This window comes from Amphiura filiformis, chromosome 7 (assembly GCF_039555335.1).
Source record: "Amphiura filiformis chromosome 7, Afil_fr2py, whole genome shotgun sequence".
In the NCBI taxonomy this organism is placed as follows: domain Eukaryota; kingdom Metazoa; phylum Echinodermata; class Ophiuroidea; order Amphilepidida; family Amphiuridae; genus Amphiura; species Amphiura filiformis.
Window position 1 is genome coordinate 69,503,266 of NC_092634.1, and position 19,166 is coordinate 69,522,431.

The 19,166-nt window shown below is 34.2% G+C and overlaps 1 protein-coding gene across 1 annotated transcript in view; it reads right to left on the reverse strand.

The window, feature by feature from the left end:
* LOC140158049 (gamma-aminobutyric acid type B receptor subunit 2-like) overlaps window positions 1–17,432 on the reverse strand; it is a 41,545-nt gene extending 24,113 nt beyond the window's left edge. The window contains exons 1-2 of the mRNA XM_072181296.1: window positions 17,094–17,432; window positions 4,442–4,576 (exon numbers count right to left, since the gene is read on the reverse strand). Of these exons, the coding sequence (XP_072037397.1) occupies window positions 4,442–4,576; window positions 17,094–17,354 (396 nt within the window). The 5' untranslated portion in view covers window positions 17,355–17,432. The remainder of the gene's footprint in view (window positions 1–4,441; window positions 4,577–17,093) is intronic.
* Between the last annotated feature and the right edge of the window lie 1,734 nt (window positions 17,433–19,166).

Here is a 19,166-nt window from a genome sequence, read left to right on the forward strand (position 1 = left end):
ATCAATAAGTTCTAACTGAATGCATCATGAAAACAACTTTACCGGAAAATCTTTTTTTTTTTCAAAATAAGGCGCACCTGAAATATAATGTCAAATATTTCTTAATTTGTTTGAATGATAAAATGTTATTATTTTGTGAGAAAATTGTCAATATATTGCACATATTTTAAACAAAAAGTAATCCCCTTAATTGTATGTTTTCTTGATTTCATCTGATTACGAAGACAAAGTACAGGACTTCAAGTAATAATTTGTAATACTTCAGGCGAGATTTCACAAGAAAATTCTCCAAATAAAATATATTGATAATATTAATCCGCGGTGTTATAAGGCCCGCCGATTACGAGCTGAGCAAACTATAGGATCTGATTCAATCCCCCAAAGCCACCTAAATACGCCTTACATAGTAGGACTACAACCAGTCAGACTCTCATTTCTACATCTGGGTTTTTTTCAAGTGATGTTTTTAAGGAGTGGTTTTGTAAAACTATGATGGAAACTGTTGGGTCTGCAGTGCTTATTTGGGACACCCTGTAGCATAACCTTGTGTAGCATAACCTTGACTATTTTTATCAAGATTATTCGTACATTGTACACTTAATATAAAATTAATATAAAATGCAATAAAACACAACTTCATCTATTTTGCCTGATATTGATTCTAATGGTTCACAGCTGACAAATCTTAGAAAAGTAACAAACTAACAGATATTCACGGTTCACAACAGAATCTAGCAGTAAATCGAATATCCAATAAGTCTACGTGATTGAACAAGTTGTACAGGGTTTTAAACCATCAAATTAATAAAATATCACGTTATGATGTTTGAATGACACCAGGCAAGACAAAGGCACAAATAAAAGGTGTAAAATATTATTCCCAAGTTCCGCTTTTTTATCATGTTTAAGTGCATATTGTTTGCTTTATTGTGGTGCAATATGGCAATACAACAAAACTGCAGAGGCATTTGAATAACTAAATTCAGCATTAAATGAATACGACATGTTTGAATGACATCAGGGACAGACAAAAACACAAATAAAACGAAGAGAATGGTTTATGAATTTGAAGAAAATCATGAATAATTTGACAACTACGTGGTAAATTATGTGATAATTACTCTGCACGACATACTCTTGCGATACTCACTTTTCATGTTTATTCACGACATTGCTCACATAAAATAGGGAAAGGTTTGGCCATATGTGACCGTCCACCACAAAACGGCCGTAAAGTCGGCCCCGGTCAATTTGGTTTTATTTCGTGTTTAGAAAATAAGCTTTAAAATGATATATCATTTGACTTCAAACGATATCCAGAAGCGGGGTTATGGTTTGTTGAACTTTTCTCCTTCAACAAAATGGTACCTTATTTCGGTTCTACATGTGTATCTTTTTCCACATTGCTGGTAATAGATATCTAATAGACACAATAGGCGGTCATTTCAAATCATCCCCAAGTCAACTAGATTCAGGAATGTCCTTTCATTGTTAATTGTTGGTTAAACATACTTATACAAAATACAATGCTTTGTAATTCACCACTTGAACAGGATTTAGCTAAAGCAAACAAAGACTAGAGCTAAGAATTCTATATGCATAGATAATCCTCTTCAACAAAGGGTTATTGATTGGTTTAAAAGGTGTTTGACTGGCACTAGCAAAATGAGATACATATAGCACCAACTTGAGGTACCTATGAATACGACCTTCATGCACATTTTATACTGTAACCCAGTAGACAATTACGGCTGATTTGTGGTGGACGGTCACTATATATATCAAAAGAGCAAGCTCCTAAATCCAGTGTAAAAGCTACGGAGCGTGGAAACTGCCTGATTTACATAACAAGGCACAACTTGCCAACGCCCTTTTGAGCAAGTTAGTTGTCATCTGGTTTCTCATAAAAGGTTAGGCTAACAATACCAACGGTTGTTTCAAAGACATTGCGTTGCAAACTGTGGTGAAAATGTCAATATTGAAGTTGGTATTTCAAAATCAAACATTCATTTTGTATAGTGCATATAAAGTAACAGTAACATGTTGATGGTAGTCTTGTAAAACCTTGAAATATAATGAAAACTTTTAGGTGTGTAATAAGCATTTGGAACACCATGTGCATAACCTTGACCATTCGAGGTCCTTGACTTTTATCCTTTTCGTACATGTTGTACTTAATAATAATTAATAATATAAATTGCAATAAAATGCAATTTCCTTTCATCTTGCTTGATATCGATTTTTGCAACGTTCACAGCTCACAAATCTTCAAAAAGTAACAAAAAATATTGATTCACAGTATCCGTCATCTGTTATTAATAAATCGAATATCCAATAACCCAAAGTGGTCAAACCACCAAATTAGTAACGCTAATTTATCACTTTATTAATTTGAATGACGGGCGGAAGCACGAATATTAAAAACGTATCAGACAATAATTATGACATTGATTTTGACAACAATTTTAACAATTTAGCAACATTTCCCCTCTGTTTGCCTGACAATCACCTGTTTTCAATGAACTTGTCAACGCAAATGCGCTAAATACATAATCATGGTCTTAACATTCAAATCAACCTTATATCACCTATATATCTTCCTAATTGAGTGGCTTTAATGGTGATGAAGCACTTGGGAAATTATAAATTGGACAGAATGCCTCCGGAGATAACAATGTCTTCAGAAGAGTCTTTTCTAATGATGAATCGGTTTTTAATAGGCTTTAGAGAGCTCTAAAGATAATTGAAGCAAAATTACAAAATTAATATCCTTAACAAATAAAATATTAATTCGATCCAAATATGTAAAAAAGCATTAAAGCTATAGCAATTGGATAGTATTTATCTGTATGGTATGTACATTAGATATACTACGATGACTTCAGAACTCACAGTTGATGAAATTATACGAGTATAATCTATACTTATTGTTTTTGAATGCATAACAACAACACACTGTTTGCTTAAGTTAACAATATGATTTGATAATGCTTTTGCAATTTTACATAAATATTTTAAATCATCTAGAATCAATGAAATACACTAATGTTGGTTTCATACTTCTGCCGCTTGCTGCTGAGCGGCGTGACGCTTCCTCATGCCGCTTGCTCTTGTCTGCAAGCGGAGCGGCACACCACTGAGCGGCAGCGGCATGACTCTGAAATCCACTCTTGCCGCTCAGCATCGCTCCAAAATCCTACTTTGTTCTCATACGTCAGAGCGGCACCGCTCCGAGTTGGTTTGAATTCAACTCCCAGCGGTGCTGCCGCCGCGGCAAAGCGGTGGAGTGATTGATATATCGGCTTGCCGCCGGTCACCGCTAGTGTTTCTGGTGCGACTGCTCAGTGAAGTAAAATCATCTTCAGAGCGGCAAAGTGGCAAACGGCAGGAAAGTATGAAACCAGCAAACTAAACACTCTTGCATGATTACTTGAAAGGGGTTTCCCATCTTTCATGAAACAGTTTAAAATTGTAAACAAATTTAACTAATCAAATTTAATTTCTCAGGGCACATCACAAACGTGTGAATCATTCTGCTCAGACTTCTTTTTATTGCCTTCACTGATACGTCTCAAATGCACTCGTTGTCAAACTCAAAATATGTTAGCTACTTCTTTTTGGTATATTTTAGCAGCTATAAAAGAACATACGCTCGTACAAGTTAACTAGAGAACTGCAAATTAATATTTTAAGGAATGGCTTTCATTTTTTTATATCTGGATTAACTTTGAGTCTATGAGTTTATATGATTTAAAAATCCATTTTACACATGTAAACCCTTCTTGCTTAATTATTACATTGTATTTTATTTTATAATATATCTTGTATATATAAATGCTAAATTGTATATTTTGTGTTTCTAAATATCTGATCAAGTTGTTTTCAGGGGCCTCCTATACTTTAGTATTAAAGGATTATTGCCTGAATAAATAACGACTGACTGACTGACTGACTGACTGACTAACTGAATGAATGAATGAATGAATGAATGAATGAATGAATGATAGAAAGAAAGAAAGAAAGACTGACTGACTGACTGACTGACTGACTGACTGACTGAATGAATGAATGAATGAATGAATGAATGAATGAATGAATGAATGAATGAATGAATTAATTAATTAATTAATTAATTAATTAATTAATTAATGAATTTATTAATTTTACGATTTTGAAAAGCAGGAAGTAAAAGCAGACTCTTATCTTCACAACTTTAAAACGCAATATCTCAGCAAAATGTACCAAAACCGTAATGAGATCAAGGTCAGAGTGTGATATACACCGCCATATACGACTTCATTTTATGTTTCGTTGGTTTTTTGTGTGTTGTTGTTGTTGTTGTTGTTGTTGTTCTTGTTGTTGTTCTTGTTGTTGTTGTTGTTTGTAGAAAACTAATATGGACGTATCCTTGCATGCTTTGTTTTTTTCTGTGTTGGCTTACCTGTACAATGTTGTATTGCCCAACTACTGGATTAAGCAACGTCGACACTGACGAATATGGAGGCCCGAAAATCATGAGGATTGGTGGTTCCATGTATACGTAGTCGTAAAAAACAGAAAGCGCTTCTTCCGTCCCCTGAAACATCAAAGTTAATCAAAGAAGGAAATCACAGTTTAGATTTGATTGTTGTTAAGTTTTACATGACATCTCTTAAACGAGCTACCCCAGCAAACACAAAAACGTTTTAAAAACGTTTTAAATAAGTTATATTTGGGCTTTTGGTTTAGGTAAAAACGTTTTAATAACATTAACATGTCGGGTTATATAAAAGTCATGATAACGTTTTAAAACGTTTTATATAAAAACACACTACAACAATATTTTTAAATGTTTTCAAAAATGTTATTGTAAACTATTTTTGCAAACATTTGTGCCAAATATTGTGTCAATACTTAAATAACATTATGGTAAAATATTTGAACCCAGCAAACACAGAAATGTTCTTAAAATGTAAAATATAAAGGTCATGAAAACGTTTTTAAAACATTATTGAAAATATGTTGGGCAAACATTTTTCGCAAAATATTTTTTCAACCCCAAAATAACATTCTGTTTAAAATGTTTTGTATTAAGTTTTCAAGAATGTTTTTGGAATGTTATAAAAACGTTTTTATACCCTTTATATAACCCGACCTTTTTTTTGTAAAACATTTTTGTTTGCTGAGCAGTAGATTATCAAAAAATGTTTTTTTAAGGTTATGGAAACGTTTTATACTCTCAATATACCCTTTATATAACCCGACATTTAAACGTTTTCTGACAACCTTTTATAATCCTTTGCGAATGATGTCGAAAACGTTTTGTGTTTGCTGGGACTCCTATTTGCATAGAAACTTGTCTAATTTGACAAGGGGACTATTCCCGGGGGGTACTCAAGTTTGGTTTTGGTAGGGGTGTGCCGCTGAGTATTTGAAAGTGGACCCATAAATATACCAATTTTTCAAGAAATTTGGACCCAACGATATACCAAAAGTCCAAATTTTCGGCCAAATTGGCTTAGTTTTACAAATGTTCCCAAAAATTTTGGGAAATTTTGAAATTTTTCGAAAATTTTGGATAGATTGATGCAAAATTGGTCTATTTTCTGAAACAATTGAGAAAATTTTGAAAAAGGACCCATCCATATACCAAAATTGGCTTGGAAAAAGGGGTCATTGATATACCAAAAGGTCGATAATGCTACCCATGTTTGCAGCACGTCCCCGTATGGTCATTTGTACTGAGTACCCCCCCCCCCGGGGGACTATTCCGACTTTCACCAGGCCGTTGCAACTTCTATACTAGCGCAATACAAAAAGATAGCGACAGCGTCGGCTTCCCCTGTGTATTACTCTGTGCTGATAGCCTACTGAAAACTGCAGAAAAATGCTGCTGCCACCTACGATAGTACTGCATAGTGCTGTGGAGACTTATGCTAATGACAGAAAAATGCTGCTGCCATCTACGTCCACATGTTGCAAGTGTTAACGTCACTGACCTCACGTCGACGAACGAAATTGCAAGTCCATCGCACTTCGTGCTCTATATTTCGTCCATGCTTTCACATATTCAAATTGACTCATTAAAATGACATTTCGAGGTCATTCATCAAGGTCATTCACCAAACTCAATTATCTTTCTTCCATGATTGAATACAAAATGAATGATAGATAGTTTTGTAAACGCTATTGTAGTCAGTCTTGCTATAGACTACCCGTAGTCCACTTGCCCATTGTGCATACTCTGGATATTGTATTTAAGCTTAAAACTCTGATTTAATTAATGTGTGCACAATTGATAGATTTTCACATCTGATCTTTTCAGTCACCCTACTCCCTCTGTTTGTTAGCTTCCCAAGTGGACTACTGACATTGGATTGCGGTTTACATGCTTAACACGGCTGTCTATGAGCTTCTATGGATGAGATTGTCGGAAATCTGGCCTACTAAAATTGGCGATGATGTAATGCATCTTTAAATGGATCTGGCTTGTGATTGGTCGCACAGATCTCGTTATGGTTTAAATCCTCCGGGTACCTGTCATTACCATTAATAACTGCATGGTACACAAGTATGTGGCCTACGCCGCCTTTGTGTTGTGTAATTGCATGAACGCGTCAGTAAGTCAATGAGCGCGTCTTGTATTTGCTTGCGGTTAAATTTGATTGATAAACAAGTATGATTGACAGTGTGAGTGTTAGGGACTTTGCCTGTTCAAAATCACGTTTTTAATTGAATGTCCATAGTCTATTTTTAACCTGGAATTTCGCGATTAATAAACTGGCAGATTCTAAAATCAGAATTGTTCAGTACTGAAGTGCCAATACAATTATGACATTATGATATGTTGCATTCAATAATATAAGCCACTTTACTTTTACTGTCACTAATATAATTATATTAACTTTTTCATAACAATTTTATACTAGTATTTTGATGTATTAAATATCAGTATAATTTCGAGTTCAACTGAATGCTTTCATCATGATTAACATGCTTTTATTTATCAAAAATAGACTATGGCATAGTCTAGTCTTGCTAGGGTACATGGATATCTCTTTTATTACACAATGAATAGATTCTTGTTAGAAATAACCTTTTTAGTAGTTTATCCTCTCAGAAGGGGATATAATACAACCTTGTAAAAAGAAAATGGATAACCTTGAAAATAAAGTATTGGAGATCTTGTCAAATTGAAAAGTTACTATTCATTTTAATAAGATTGCCTTTTTATGAAAAGGAATAGTTACGGGATCATACATAAATGAGTAGGAATTCTATTAAAAAAACTGAATAGTGCAAAATTGGAGTGAATGCTTTATGACGTAAGATCAGTAATATGTTATGTAGAATGTCTGGTGCAAAAATATTACCGATTGTACGTCACCAAACATTCGTTAGAAGTTAAACCTTACTGGAAATAGAATGGCAATAGATTAAATATAAATAAAGACGACATGTTACATCGAATATCGATACATCAGTCACTTTCTAATTGAATCAATATCATAGGACGGGAGTATATAAGAATATATCACTAATCGTCGACAAAATACTGCAATCAGAAACTCTATAATAAAAAGGACAGTAGGTAGTATTTCTGTCATTTTAAGCAGATATTCTGTATCCTTATTAAAGAAATAGGAAATGTTTCTAAGGGTAGAAAAACATTGACGCAGCGCCGGCAATATGTAACTAATTATCAATTTCCTTTTGGCCTTCACCAAACACTTGATCCACCCAACCCATGCCCACACGCAATTCACCTTTGTGCCGAATATTCGCAACCTTAGAAGAGTTGCAACAAACGTGCAATTCTGGCGAAGTTCGCAGATTATAATGTTGCACATAAACACAGCAGCGCTATTATTTTACTACAATTCGAAAATTCGCCTATAGTGGCGTCATAATTAGCCTTTTAGTGTCTATCTTGGTATGAGTGGAAAGATGAGACTCGTTTGTCTTTTGTTGGGTAATACCGAATTGAAAAGACTAGTTTGCGTATGACGTCCTGACAACCAGACCAAAAATGCCGTACTGCGCAGGTCAGCAACCAATCACGTCCCGCCTTTGCACTGACGTCAGACGCAAACTAGCCTTTTTAATTCGGTATAAGCCGTTTACTACGATTTTCCACTTTTACTTCCCATGCTTCCCTTCGAAACTTTCCATGTAACCAAACTGGTCAGCTCCGTATCTATCAGAAATAATCGACAGGAATTGCACTTTGAATATTTTTGTCCTTCTTCTTCTCTTTAGTCTGGTATACACACCTTGATTTTGGGGGCTTTGGGGCATAAAATATTGTAAATATTACAAATTGGTCCAGTAACTGAACCAAATTGCACCTTGATTTGGGCTAAAATAGTGTAAAACATGACATTTTTGTGTGCTTTTATTCCAGCAAATCTGGGTTTAATATTTCTCACCGGTCGTCGCCATTAGAAAAATAGCTTAAAAATAACATACGGTAAGTAAGGACAACGTATAAGTTCCTTACACTAAAGTCCATCGACTAGGTCAAATTTTATTCAACAGCTAAGTTGCTCTCACTCGTGAATTGCCAAGGCTGAATTTAGCTGCAATCAATTCTTACTCTTGGCAATAGTATTTTATGCATTACTTGTATAATTCAGCTATGCATTAATGGTTTCAGATGTGTTTTGTAAGCCCTGTGTCAACATGTTTGCTTATTGTTTGTTTTATATTAAGAAGCCAATGCATACAGAGTAGGCATTAATTGAATTTTAGTTCACAAGAAGGGTCGACGTTGATGTTGTTGTTGCTATCAGACGAAATTTTGCATTTATCTTAGGCCAGTGTGTGGAAGTGGTTAAGTGCAAATAGGTGCCCTTTGTGAACATTTGGCAATTTACACACCGTATATTGTAATCATCTAGCACATGGCAGCTATTACACCTTACCCACTTCTGGTACTAAGCAGTCACAGAAGTGGGTAAGTGCAAATAGCTGCCCTGTGAACATCTGGTAATCTCTCCACAGTATATAGTACTCATCTAACACATGACAGCTACACAAGACAGCTAGACTAGGGGCAGTCTTCAGTGAACGGCTCTTTTCAGAGCCACCAAAACCTTTAAAAATTAGCAGATAGGCGAGATCTTCTTGTTCTCTGTTGACAAGAGGCAGTCTTCAGTGAACGGCTCTTTTCAGAGCCATCAGTAGGCAAGGGCGGCCTACATGTCTCATTCTTAGGTACTGTGTCCGGAAGAGGTCAGGGCTATACGAAAGCGTGACAGTTCTAAACTTGTCCGACGGCGAACCCGCTAAAAACCCACTAATTGACAAGACAGCTATTTCACTTACCCATTTCTGGTACTAGCAGACGAATTAAGACTTTGTACAATGTTTTTGTCCCCTATATCCAAAAGCTAGCAACATAATAAAACTGTATAGCTAGTTATTCCCAACCCAAGAATTAGCACTGACCCAGCAAACACAAAAATGTTTTAAAAACGTTTTAAATAAGTTGAATTTTGGCTTTTGGTTTAGGTAAAAACGTTTTAATAACATTAACATGTCGGGTTATATAAAGGTCATGATACCGTTTTAAAACGTTTTGTATGAAAACAAACTACAACAATATTTTTAAATGTTTTCAAAAAATGTTATTGTAAACTATTTTTGCAAACATTTTTGCCAAATATTGTGTCAATACTTAAATAACATTATGTTAAAATATTTGAACCCAGCAAACACAGAAATGTTCTTAAAATATTTTTTTCAAAACATTTTACTAACATTTAAATGTCGGGTTATATAAAGGTCATGAAAACGTTTTTAAAACGTTATTGAAAATATTTTGGGCAAACATTTTTCGCAAAATATTTTTTCAACCCCAAAATAACTTTCTGTTTAGAATGTTTTGTATCAAGTTTTCAAGAATGTTTTTGGAATGTTATTAAAACGTTTTTATACCCTTTATATAACCCGACATTTAAACGTTTTCTGTGAAACATTTTTGTTTGCTGAGCAGTAGATTATCAAAAAATGTTTATTAAGGTTATAAAACCGTTTTATACTCTTAATATGCCCTTTATAATTACAACCCGACCTTTAAACGTTTTCTGACAACCATTTATATCCTTTTGTGAATGATGTCGAAAACGTTTTGTGTTTGCTGGGGAGATATACTTTATATATTTGCAAAGCAGGATAATATACTTTTAAACTCAAATAGAATTAGTAGCTCAACTGTAATTCTCTGGAATCGGGAGTGAGGCCATGACTTTGAAATCACTGTGTTTTAGATATTACATTACTGCCTGAAGTCATCGCAGGTGAAAATTCAATTTTTGGTCAAAATGCTTGGGCAGTGTTGTGAAACCTAAATATAGACATAAAGGTACCAATCATTACAATTGATTTACCAGACTGTACTTGCAATAAACAAATGCAATGAAATAGATTAAATGCTCACCCCAATCTAATATCGTCACTGGGCGGGAAAATCTCGTATGTACTTTTTGCCCTTGAACATGGATGAAGCAAACCATTCAATATAAAGTCTACACCTACAAGGCTGTATCCATTTTCACGGGCCAAAAGTAAATATAAGGTGTTTCCTGCATGTACTTTTCGCCCTTGAACATGGATGAAGCAACCTCTTCAATATAAAGTCTACACCTACAAGGCTTTATCCATGTTCAAGGGCCAAAAGTATATATGAGCTGTTTCCTGCATGTACTTTGGCCCTTGAACATGGATGAAGCATCCTCTTCAATATAAAGTCTACACGTACAAGGCTTTATCCATGTTCAAGGGCCAAAAGTACATACATATGAGGTTTTTCCCGCCCAGTGACGATATGTAAAGTGAAACAGTTCTGACTGAATTTAATGTATTCACGTCTGATATTCTAAGAAAAAAGGTTCTAAATAGAACCTTTATGTCATGTCCTGCATGACATAAATCTTTATAACTGAACCTTTATAACTGAACCTTTATAACTGTCCTGCATGTAGAACCTTATTAGATCATACAAAGATCGGAAAAGGATTTTTGCAAAAGCCAGAAAGAACTATTTTAGACGTTAAAATAGTTCTGCAAACTAAAGACCAGAAAGAATCATTGTGGAGTTCTTGCAATTTCATAACACCCCTACTCCACATTCCAGAAAAATAAAGTAATAATATTGTTTGAGATTGAACAATAATTATAATCAATTTCTGTTAGAATTAATTGCCAAAAGCATGTATTTTAGGGTGTTTTTAACATGTTGTGAAGCAATGCACTTTTACCATTGTCCACTGTGAACCAAATCTTACGTGACATCATTATACAAAATACCTCCATCAATTTCTTAAATTAAATTGTCACACTTTTTATGTTTGCAATCACTAAAAGAAAAGCTCAGTACATGCACAAACATTCAATTCTTAATATGAAAAATATCAACCTCGTAGGTTGCATGTATGTGGCAGGTATTGATATACAAAATGGGTCAAAATTCATTAATTCAAATTAAATTCATTAAATTATGTAATGAATGTAATATAAGGCTTCTTTTTTTCAGATTTTGACATAATTTAGAATTAGAATGTATAGAATGCATACTTCGTAGAAGTCTTTAGACTTGATTGTAACCTAAGACGACTATAACTAAAGAGATAGGAAGCAATGCACCTAAGACGACTATAACTAAAGAGATAGGAAGCAATGCACCTAAGACGACTATAACTAAAGAGATAGGAAGCAATGCACCTAAGACGACTATAACTAAAGAGATAGGAAGCAATGCACCTAAGACGACTATAACTAAAGAGATAGGAAGCAATGCACCTAAGACGACTATAACTAAAGAGATAGGAAGCAATGCACCTAAGACGACTATAACTAAAGAGATAGGAAGCAATGCACTTTTTGGCTCTTTTATCTCTAGTTAGTACTAAATGAATTAAGATTGAGCTATATTCCATATCGCGGAACTTGATAATATTTTTAATATAAAACAAATAGTGCAGCATTTTTCTGGAACCCCGGCTATCCTGAATGTAGAACTTCTAGAACTGTTTTTCTAAGCGTGTACCTGCTTCATAACTGATTTGACAACGATGATTTGAGACTTGAAGTATATTTACCATATATCCCGGAATAAAATTTTGAAAAAGCATTTCGCTTCTTGGTTTGGGGCAGCACAAAGGAATCAAACGTTTTTTTATTTTCTATACTAATTACTGTCACTAATTTTTAATTTTTAATATCACATAAGTTGGCAAAGACATATTGTGTTGTTCATCAAGTTCTGCGATATGGAATATAGCTCAATCTAAACTTATTTAGTACTAACTAGAGAGAAACACAAGCCAAAAAGTGCATTGCTACCTATCTCTTTACTTATTGGTAATGTTTTCAGCTTTGATATTGAATCCAAAAATTATTGCAAATATGATTATCCAAATCGAATCTGAGGAACGTTGTTTATGTGTACCTAGCAGAGCAGAACCTCTACGCCTGCTTTATTACTGCGGTGCTCTGTGATATTGAATTTAATATATTTAATATAACAGCACTTTTGTGTAGGAATGGGGCATTAATGGATTACATGTGTAAAATAGCCTGTTACTGCCCTATTTTAAATAGCACAACAATTATCTAAATGGAATAATTTAACCGTGCTTTAAGCTTTACCCATCAAAATGTATTGATTGAAAATCCCTTTTTTGGTTAAATCAACGTAGTTTATGAATGGAAAGGTCAATTTCTAAAATCATGTGAAAGCTGCTGAATCAGTTATTTATAATGAACGGCTCAAATTTGCCGCAGAGACTCATTTTATTTCTCAAAAAAATAAACATAGTTTTTGAGAAAATATTTTCTGTTAGACATGCCCTACAGATGAAGTGAAAATGGGGATTCCGCGCTAATTGACAAGAAAGTGATTTCTTGAACTTTGAAGTATATATTTCATTCTATAATGTATTCAACGCAGGCGCAGGGGGTAGCGAGCGCAGGCACAATATGATTGCGTACGTACAAGATGTGAATCTTGCAAAGGATGAAGCCAATTGGATAAAACAATAATGTCACAAGGATACAATGTAGCAAGGATAAAAGTAAAAACAAGTCAAGTGTCACACAACAGCTAATGGGGGAATAACACAAAGGTATATAATCCGACGCTTTAAGACGCTTCTGGATCATCTGGAATTACTATTATCCATTATAATAATGGCAAATGTTAAGTAGCCAGAAGAGTGCGTAGACCATCTCTTAAGCTATGTTTGCACATCCTTCGGCAATCTTAAGGCAATGCTATGTTCTTACCACCATGAGCCCAAGCTCACAAATCTAACTGGCAAACCTACGACAATGTACTCTCCTTCTCTCCATCGTGAACTCAAGTAGATAAGTCTGACTAGTAAATTACGACCATGCGCTTTCCTTTCGTCTATCGTGAACTCGAGTATGTAAGTCTGACTGGCGAACCTGCGACAATGCACTTTCCTTATGTTTACCATAAATTCAACCTCGCAAGACTGAATGGCAAACATTTGACAATGGTCTTAAGCTCGCAAGTTTGCAAACCTACAACGTTGTTCTTCTGTACGTCACGAACTCAAGCTCTCAAATCAAAACCTTCGACCTCAAGTATATAAATCTGCCTGACAATCCTACGACAATACACTTTCCTTCTGTCCATCATGAACTCAAATACGTAAGTCTGACTGGAAACCCTACGACAATGTACTCTCCTTCTCTCCATCATGAACTCAAATGAATAAGACTGACTAGCAAATTACGACAATGCGCTTTCCTTTCGTCCATCGTGAACTCAAGTAAACGTAAGTCTGACTTGGAAACATACGACACTGTGCTTTCCTCCTGTCCACCGTGAACTCAAGTATACGTAGGTCTGACTGACAAACCTACGACAATGCACTTCCCTTCTCTCCATCATGAACTCAAGCATGTAAGTCTGTATGGCAAACCTCGATTAGTGGCACTTTCCTTCTTTTCATCATGAACTCAAGTACGTAAGTCTGCGTAAGTCTGACGGACAAACCTACGACAATGCACTTCCCTTCTCTCCATCATGTACTCAAGAACGTAAGTTTGAATGGAAAACCTCGATAAATGGTACTTTCCTTCTTTTCATCATGAACTCAAGTACGTAAGTCTACGTAAGTCTGACTGGCAAACCTACGACAATGCACTTCCTTCTCTCCATCATGAACTCAAGCATGTAAGTCTGTATGGCAAACCTCGATTAGTGGCACTTTCCTTCTTTTCATCATGAACTCAAGTACGTAAGTCTGCCTAAGTCTGACTGGCAAACCTACGACAATGCCGTATCCTTCTGTTCATCATGGAATTCAAATATATGTAACTCCGACTGGCAATGTACTTTTCTTCCGTATATAACGTACTCAAGTATACGTAAGTCTGACGGACAATCCTACAACAATGTTCTTCTGTACGATTATGTTCTACAGGATATGCTAGCACATTCATGAAACTAACAAAAGTGCCAAAATCTGAATTTTTGTTATCTTTACGATCCTCACGGGTGAGCAAATCACTGAATGAGCCTTTAAGGAATTAAATTTAGTGGAAAAATTCTGCACCAGTATCAGTTTTATTGATTCGAGGAATATGTGAAATAAATTGAACACACAACCTATATAGCATGAAATTATTATCTGTTCCGTTCTCATTATGAGCGAAAATATATCGAAGTCATAATTATGACAAAATTACTCATTGTGCGGGCCATTGTGCAAACAATATAATTTTGTACTGATCTTAAGTTGAATAACGTTCATTTCATTTGGAGTTTTTTGTAATAAACAATAAATAAAATAAAATGTAATAAACTTTGAGTTAAACATGACCTTCAAAGCATAATAAAATAAGTGTAAGATAATGTTCATGGAACACGGTCTTGTATGGAGACCAGCATTAGATTATCTGGGCATCAGTTCATGCATTCCTGTATGCATGTTCAAATTAAGGTCAAAAATTTGCGTGCTTGGCCTCGAAGGACCGGACCTTATATTAATTTTGAAATTAGGTGAAACACAACATATTAAAGAAATTTTCAAAATTCCACTCTTTTTTTCCCGTCTTCGGCATTCTTATTTCTTATGGTCTAAACTGGTTTAAATATGATGCATGTTCAAACTAAGGTCAAAAATAAATTGTTACTTGACTGACCCTGCACTAATTTTGAAATTAGGGAAAACATGATGAAAGAGTTGTTCAAAATTCTACAGTTTTTGCTCCGTCTTAACTCTTCAGAATTCGGCATTCTAAATTTTTACGATAGGGATGTTTATGTCTAAACTGATTTTAGAACATGAAGTGTTCATTAAAGCAGTAAAAATATCCTAATTTATACCTTATAAGGCTCTTTTACCAATTTACCATTTAATTATCTATTATTAAACATTGACGATTATAATAAGAACTTGTGATTGGCTAAGATGAACAGATGCACAGCATGTTTATTTCACCAAGCGGTCTCACCAAGCCCAAAGGGCGGTGTGTATATAAATAAAACTTTACAGGAATCATTGGGATCAAAAACTGAATACATATGCCATATTATAGTTAAACAGCCTTTGGTAACGGATTTGGTATCAATATAAATACGTGTATCCTGAGATTTCCTCTATCCATTCGTACCAAACTGAGTACCCATCAAACACAAACAACTCGGGTTATAAAAAAAAAGTCATGTAAACATTTTAAAACGTTTTGTATGAAAAAACAGTGATTTATAGTGCGCTACGCACAGGCACAACGCCTAGACGTTGATCCACAAGCCTCAGCACACTTTACAGGACCACGCAATGAACAACATTTTTAAAATATTGTCAAAATGTTATTGTAAAACATTTTTGGAAATATTTCGTCAATACTTATTATGTCAAAACATTATGTCAGAATGTTTTGCATCAATTGTTCAAAAATGTTTTCTAAATGTTATTAAAACGTTTTATACCCTTTATATCATTCGGCATTTAAGTCCTTCATGTACGATTTCCGTCAACTTTTGTTATTCTTTTCCCAAAATGCTGAAATAATATTAGTAATAACTGCCTGAAAGGGTTTCTGTCAATTTTATGCTACAATAACGAGTTTAAGTGAAAAAAAACCCTCTGGCTATTTTGGCACATTAACATGGAGTGTTATGGGGTGACATAAAGTCATAATATGTCAAAATTGCTCTGAAAACACAACAAATTTGGCCGATTCCATTTAGGTGTACGTTGCGACATGAGTACACATAACAAATATGTCAAAAAATCAGGTTTGAACAATTAACCAATTTCGTATTATAAGATCGTACATTATAGCTTAAAAAACGTTTCGTGTTTGCTGGGTATCAATTAACAATCTCGCAACTCGTTGTAAATTTTTATCCTCAAATATTTACCACAAAATCAATAATATCAAATCAAGTTAAGGGCTCTGGTATGAACGATAGTATGTTATGTGGGGCATGAGAGCACATCAGACCAATCAAATTGACTTCAGAATACGAGGAATGTCCTTCTGATATCAAATAATTTTGGTTATTTTTTTTTTTTTAAATTCGCGATATAATACAAATTTTATGAAAAATTATTAAAATTTGATATTTTTTTAATTTTTGATATTTAACAGTCCTCGAAGTTAACTTTTTTAAACTAATGATATGTACTTAAAGTGTATGTAGCTGGAATGAAAAGCCGATGATCAATTGAAAATTGTGACCTTTCATATTGAAGATATCCATTTGTTCCCAAAAAGCGGAAGATGTACATTTTTTACCCAAAAAAGTGTTTTTGGAAAAAATCCATATCTTCAATACGAAAGATCAAATTTTTCAATTGATCGTCGGCTTGTCATCCCAGCTACATACACTCTAAGTACATATCATTAGATTTATAAAGCTTACTTCGATGACTGTTAAATATCAAAAATATCAATTTTTAACCATTTGCCATAAAATGTGCATTTTATCGCGAATTTGAAAAAATCAAATTATTTGATACCAGAAGGACACTCTTCGTATTCAGAATGCAACTCGATATATCTGATGTGCTCTCATGTCAATACTGTCCAAACGCTCATACCCAAATTACAAGTACACACATTTAACTTACGCCAGCATGATCATATCTAAAACAAAGATGATATCCCGTTAGTATTCCCTCCATGTTATTCACATGATTGGCAGCTGCTTCCAACATAACCGAAAACTCGGCCGATTCTTCCGCGTTCTCGCGGGTCATGATCGAACGAATATGGACAGGAATTTTTCCCTCTGCAACGTGGCAAGTTCTATTTCCAATGTTGATGAGAGCAGAGGTATTGCATAATAAGATGCTAAAAACTGAGATTAAGAAAGTTTTTGAGATGGCCATGATGAATTGTCTTTCACCTGTAGCTGCAGCCTGTCTGCAAAACTTGCCTATACATACAGACCTAAAACCACGTGAATGTGCGCGTACCACAATTTGCAATTTGAAGTAGTAGATAATAGAAACGACCAAACCTGTGCTGTATACTACATGTAGTACACACAGATGGGAGATTGGTTATGCCCGTTGAGGTCGTGCTTTCATTAGATTTAGCAGGTACAAAATATTACAAAATCTTTTGAAATTGACTTTGATATAAAAGCGACGTATTTTTTTTTTTTTCATATTGTGTTCCAATGATTGACTTTTTCACAATGTTTTGAAGTTTTTAAAGCAAGATGTTCCAAAAATATTTTGCAAATATATATATATACTGTGTTGATTTCAAAAGCAACAATATCCCAAGTATTGTAATTTGAGTTTCAATTCAAGTTAAATAAAAGGTTAACTTGATTTTTTTTTTTTCAAAAGTCATTTATGAAATATGCTGCTTTATTTATTGTAAAATGTGTTGATTTGGAAACCAAAATATTCTATGTATTATAACATGTGTGGATAATAAAAGGGACTTGATCGTGTTCACATTGTGGTGCAATGTGTTGATTTTTCCAAAATATTCTGTATTAAAAATGTGTTGATATTGAAAGCAAGCATTATAATTGAGGACTTATTTTTTTGCACATTGTGTTGCAAAGTGTTCTTTTCTCTAAACGGTTTTGATTTTGAAAGCAATACTATACGTATTGTAGTATGATTGTGTTGAAATTGAATATATATATATATATTATAAGGGACTTGGGTTTTTGTTTTGTTTTTTCTCAAAAAAATCAAAATGCGTTTAAATGTGTTACTAAATACATTAAACTGTGTTGAATTGAAATTAAACCATAATGTACACTCTTTTTAAATTAATTTGATTATTTGTTTGCAAACCTGATTTTTGACATATTTATCATGTATACACATGCTCCAACACTAAAATTGGAATCAGTGAAATTTGTTGGGTCTGGAGTAACGTAACAGGGACAATTTGCATTAATGTCGTAATTGCGACATAAAGTTGTACTGTGAGGAATAATTATGATTAAAAGAACATGATATCTATATTTTACTTTGATAGTGTAGTCTTTTAATCTTTTCCACTTTCAGAAATAAATTGAATATCGCTCTGGGCTTTGCTAGTGATATTTTACTGAAATAAACAAGTGTAAAATTGAACACTTTTGTGCGCTTTTCATGCAATTGCTCTAGCAAATCTGGACTTAAAATTTCCAAGGTTGAATTTAGCTGCAATCAATTAGGCCTATAGGCGAACTCTTTATACAATAGTATTTATGTATTACTTGTCAAATACAGCTATGCATTAATGGTTTGCTTGTTGTCGGTTTTATTCTAAGAAACCAATGAATACAGAGTAGACATTAATTGAATTTTAGCTCAAGAAAGGTCGATGTTGATATTGTTGTTGCTATCAAACAAAATTGTACATTTATCTCATCCATTCTGTGGAAGATTCATTATCAACACTCAAGATTATTGTTTGCAATCACTGTAACTATACTTATAGGCCAGTAAATCTAGCATTTTCTAAGGAACTAATTGCAACAGAATTTCTTTTCACCACAATGCATTTCCTTGAGGTCCCCAAAGTACCATACTAAAAGTCCCAAAATATCCAAGTATGGGAAAGGTGCCTAATTTGCATAAATCCAAAATGGCCGCCAAAATTTCAGAAAAATCTAGATTTTGATATATCTTCACTTCTAAATGGCCTATTATAATGGCTTAACTTTCTAGGAAGGGGGTTTTGGACAC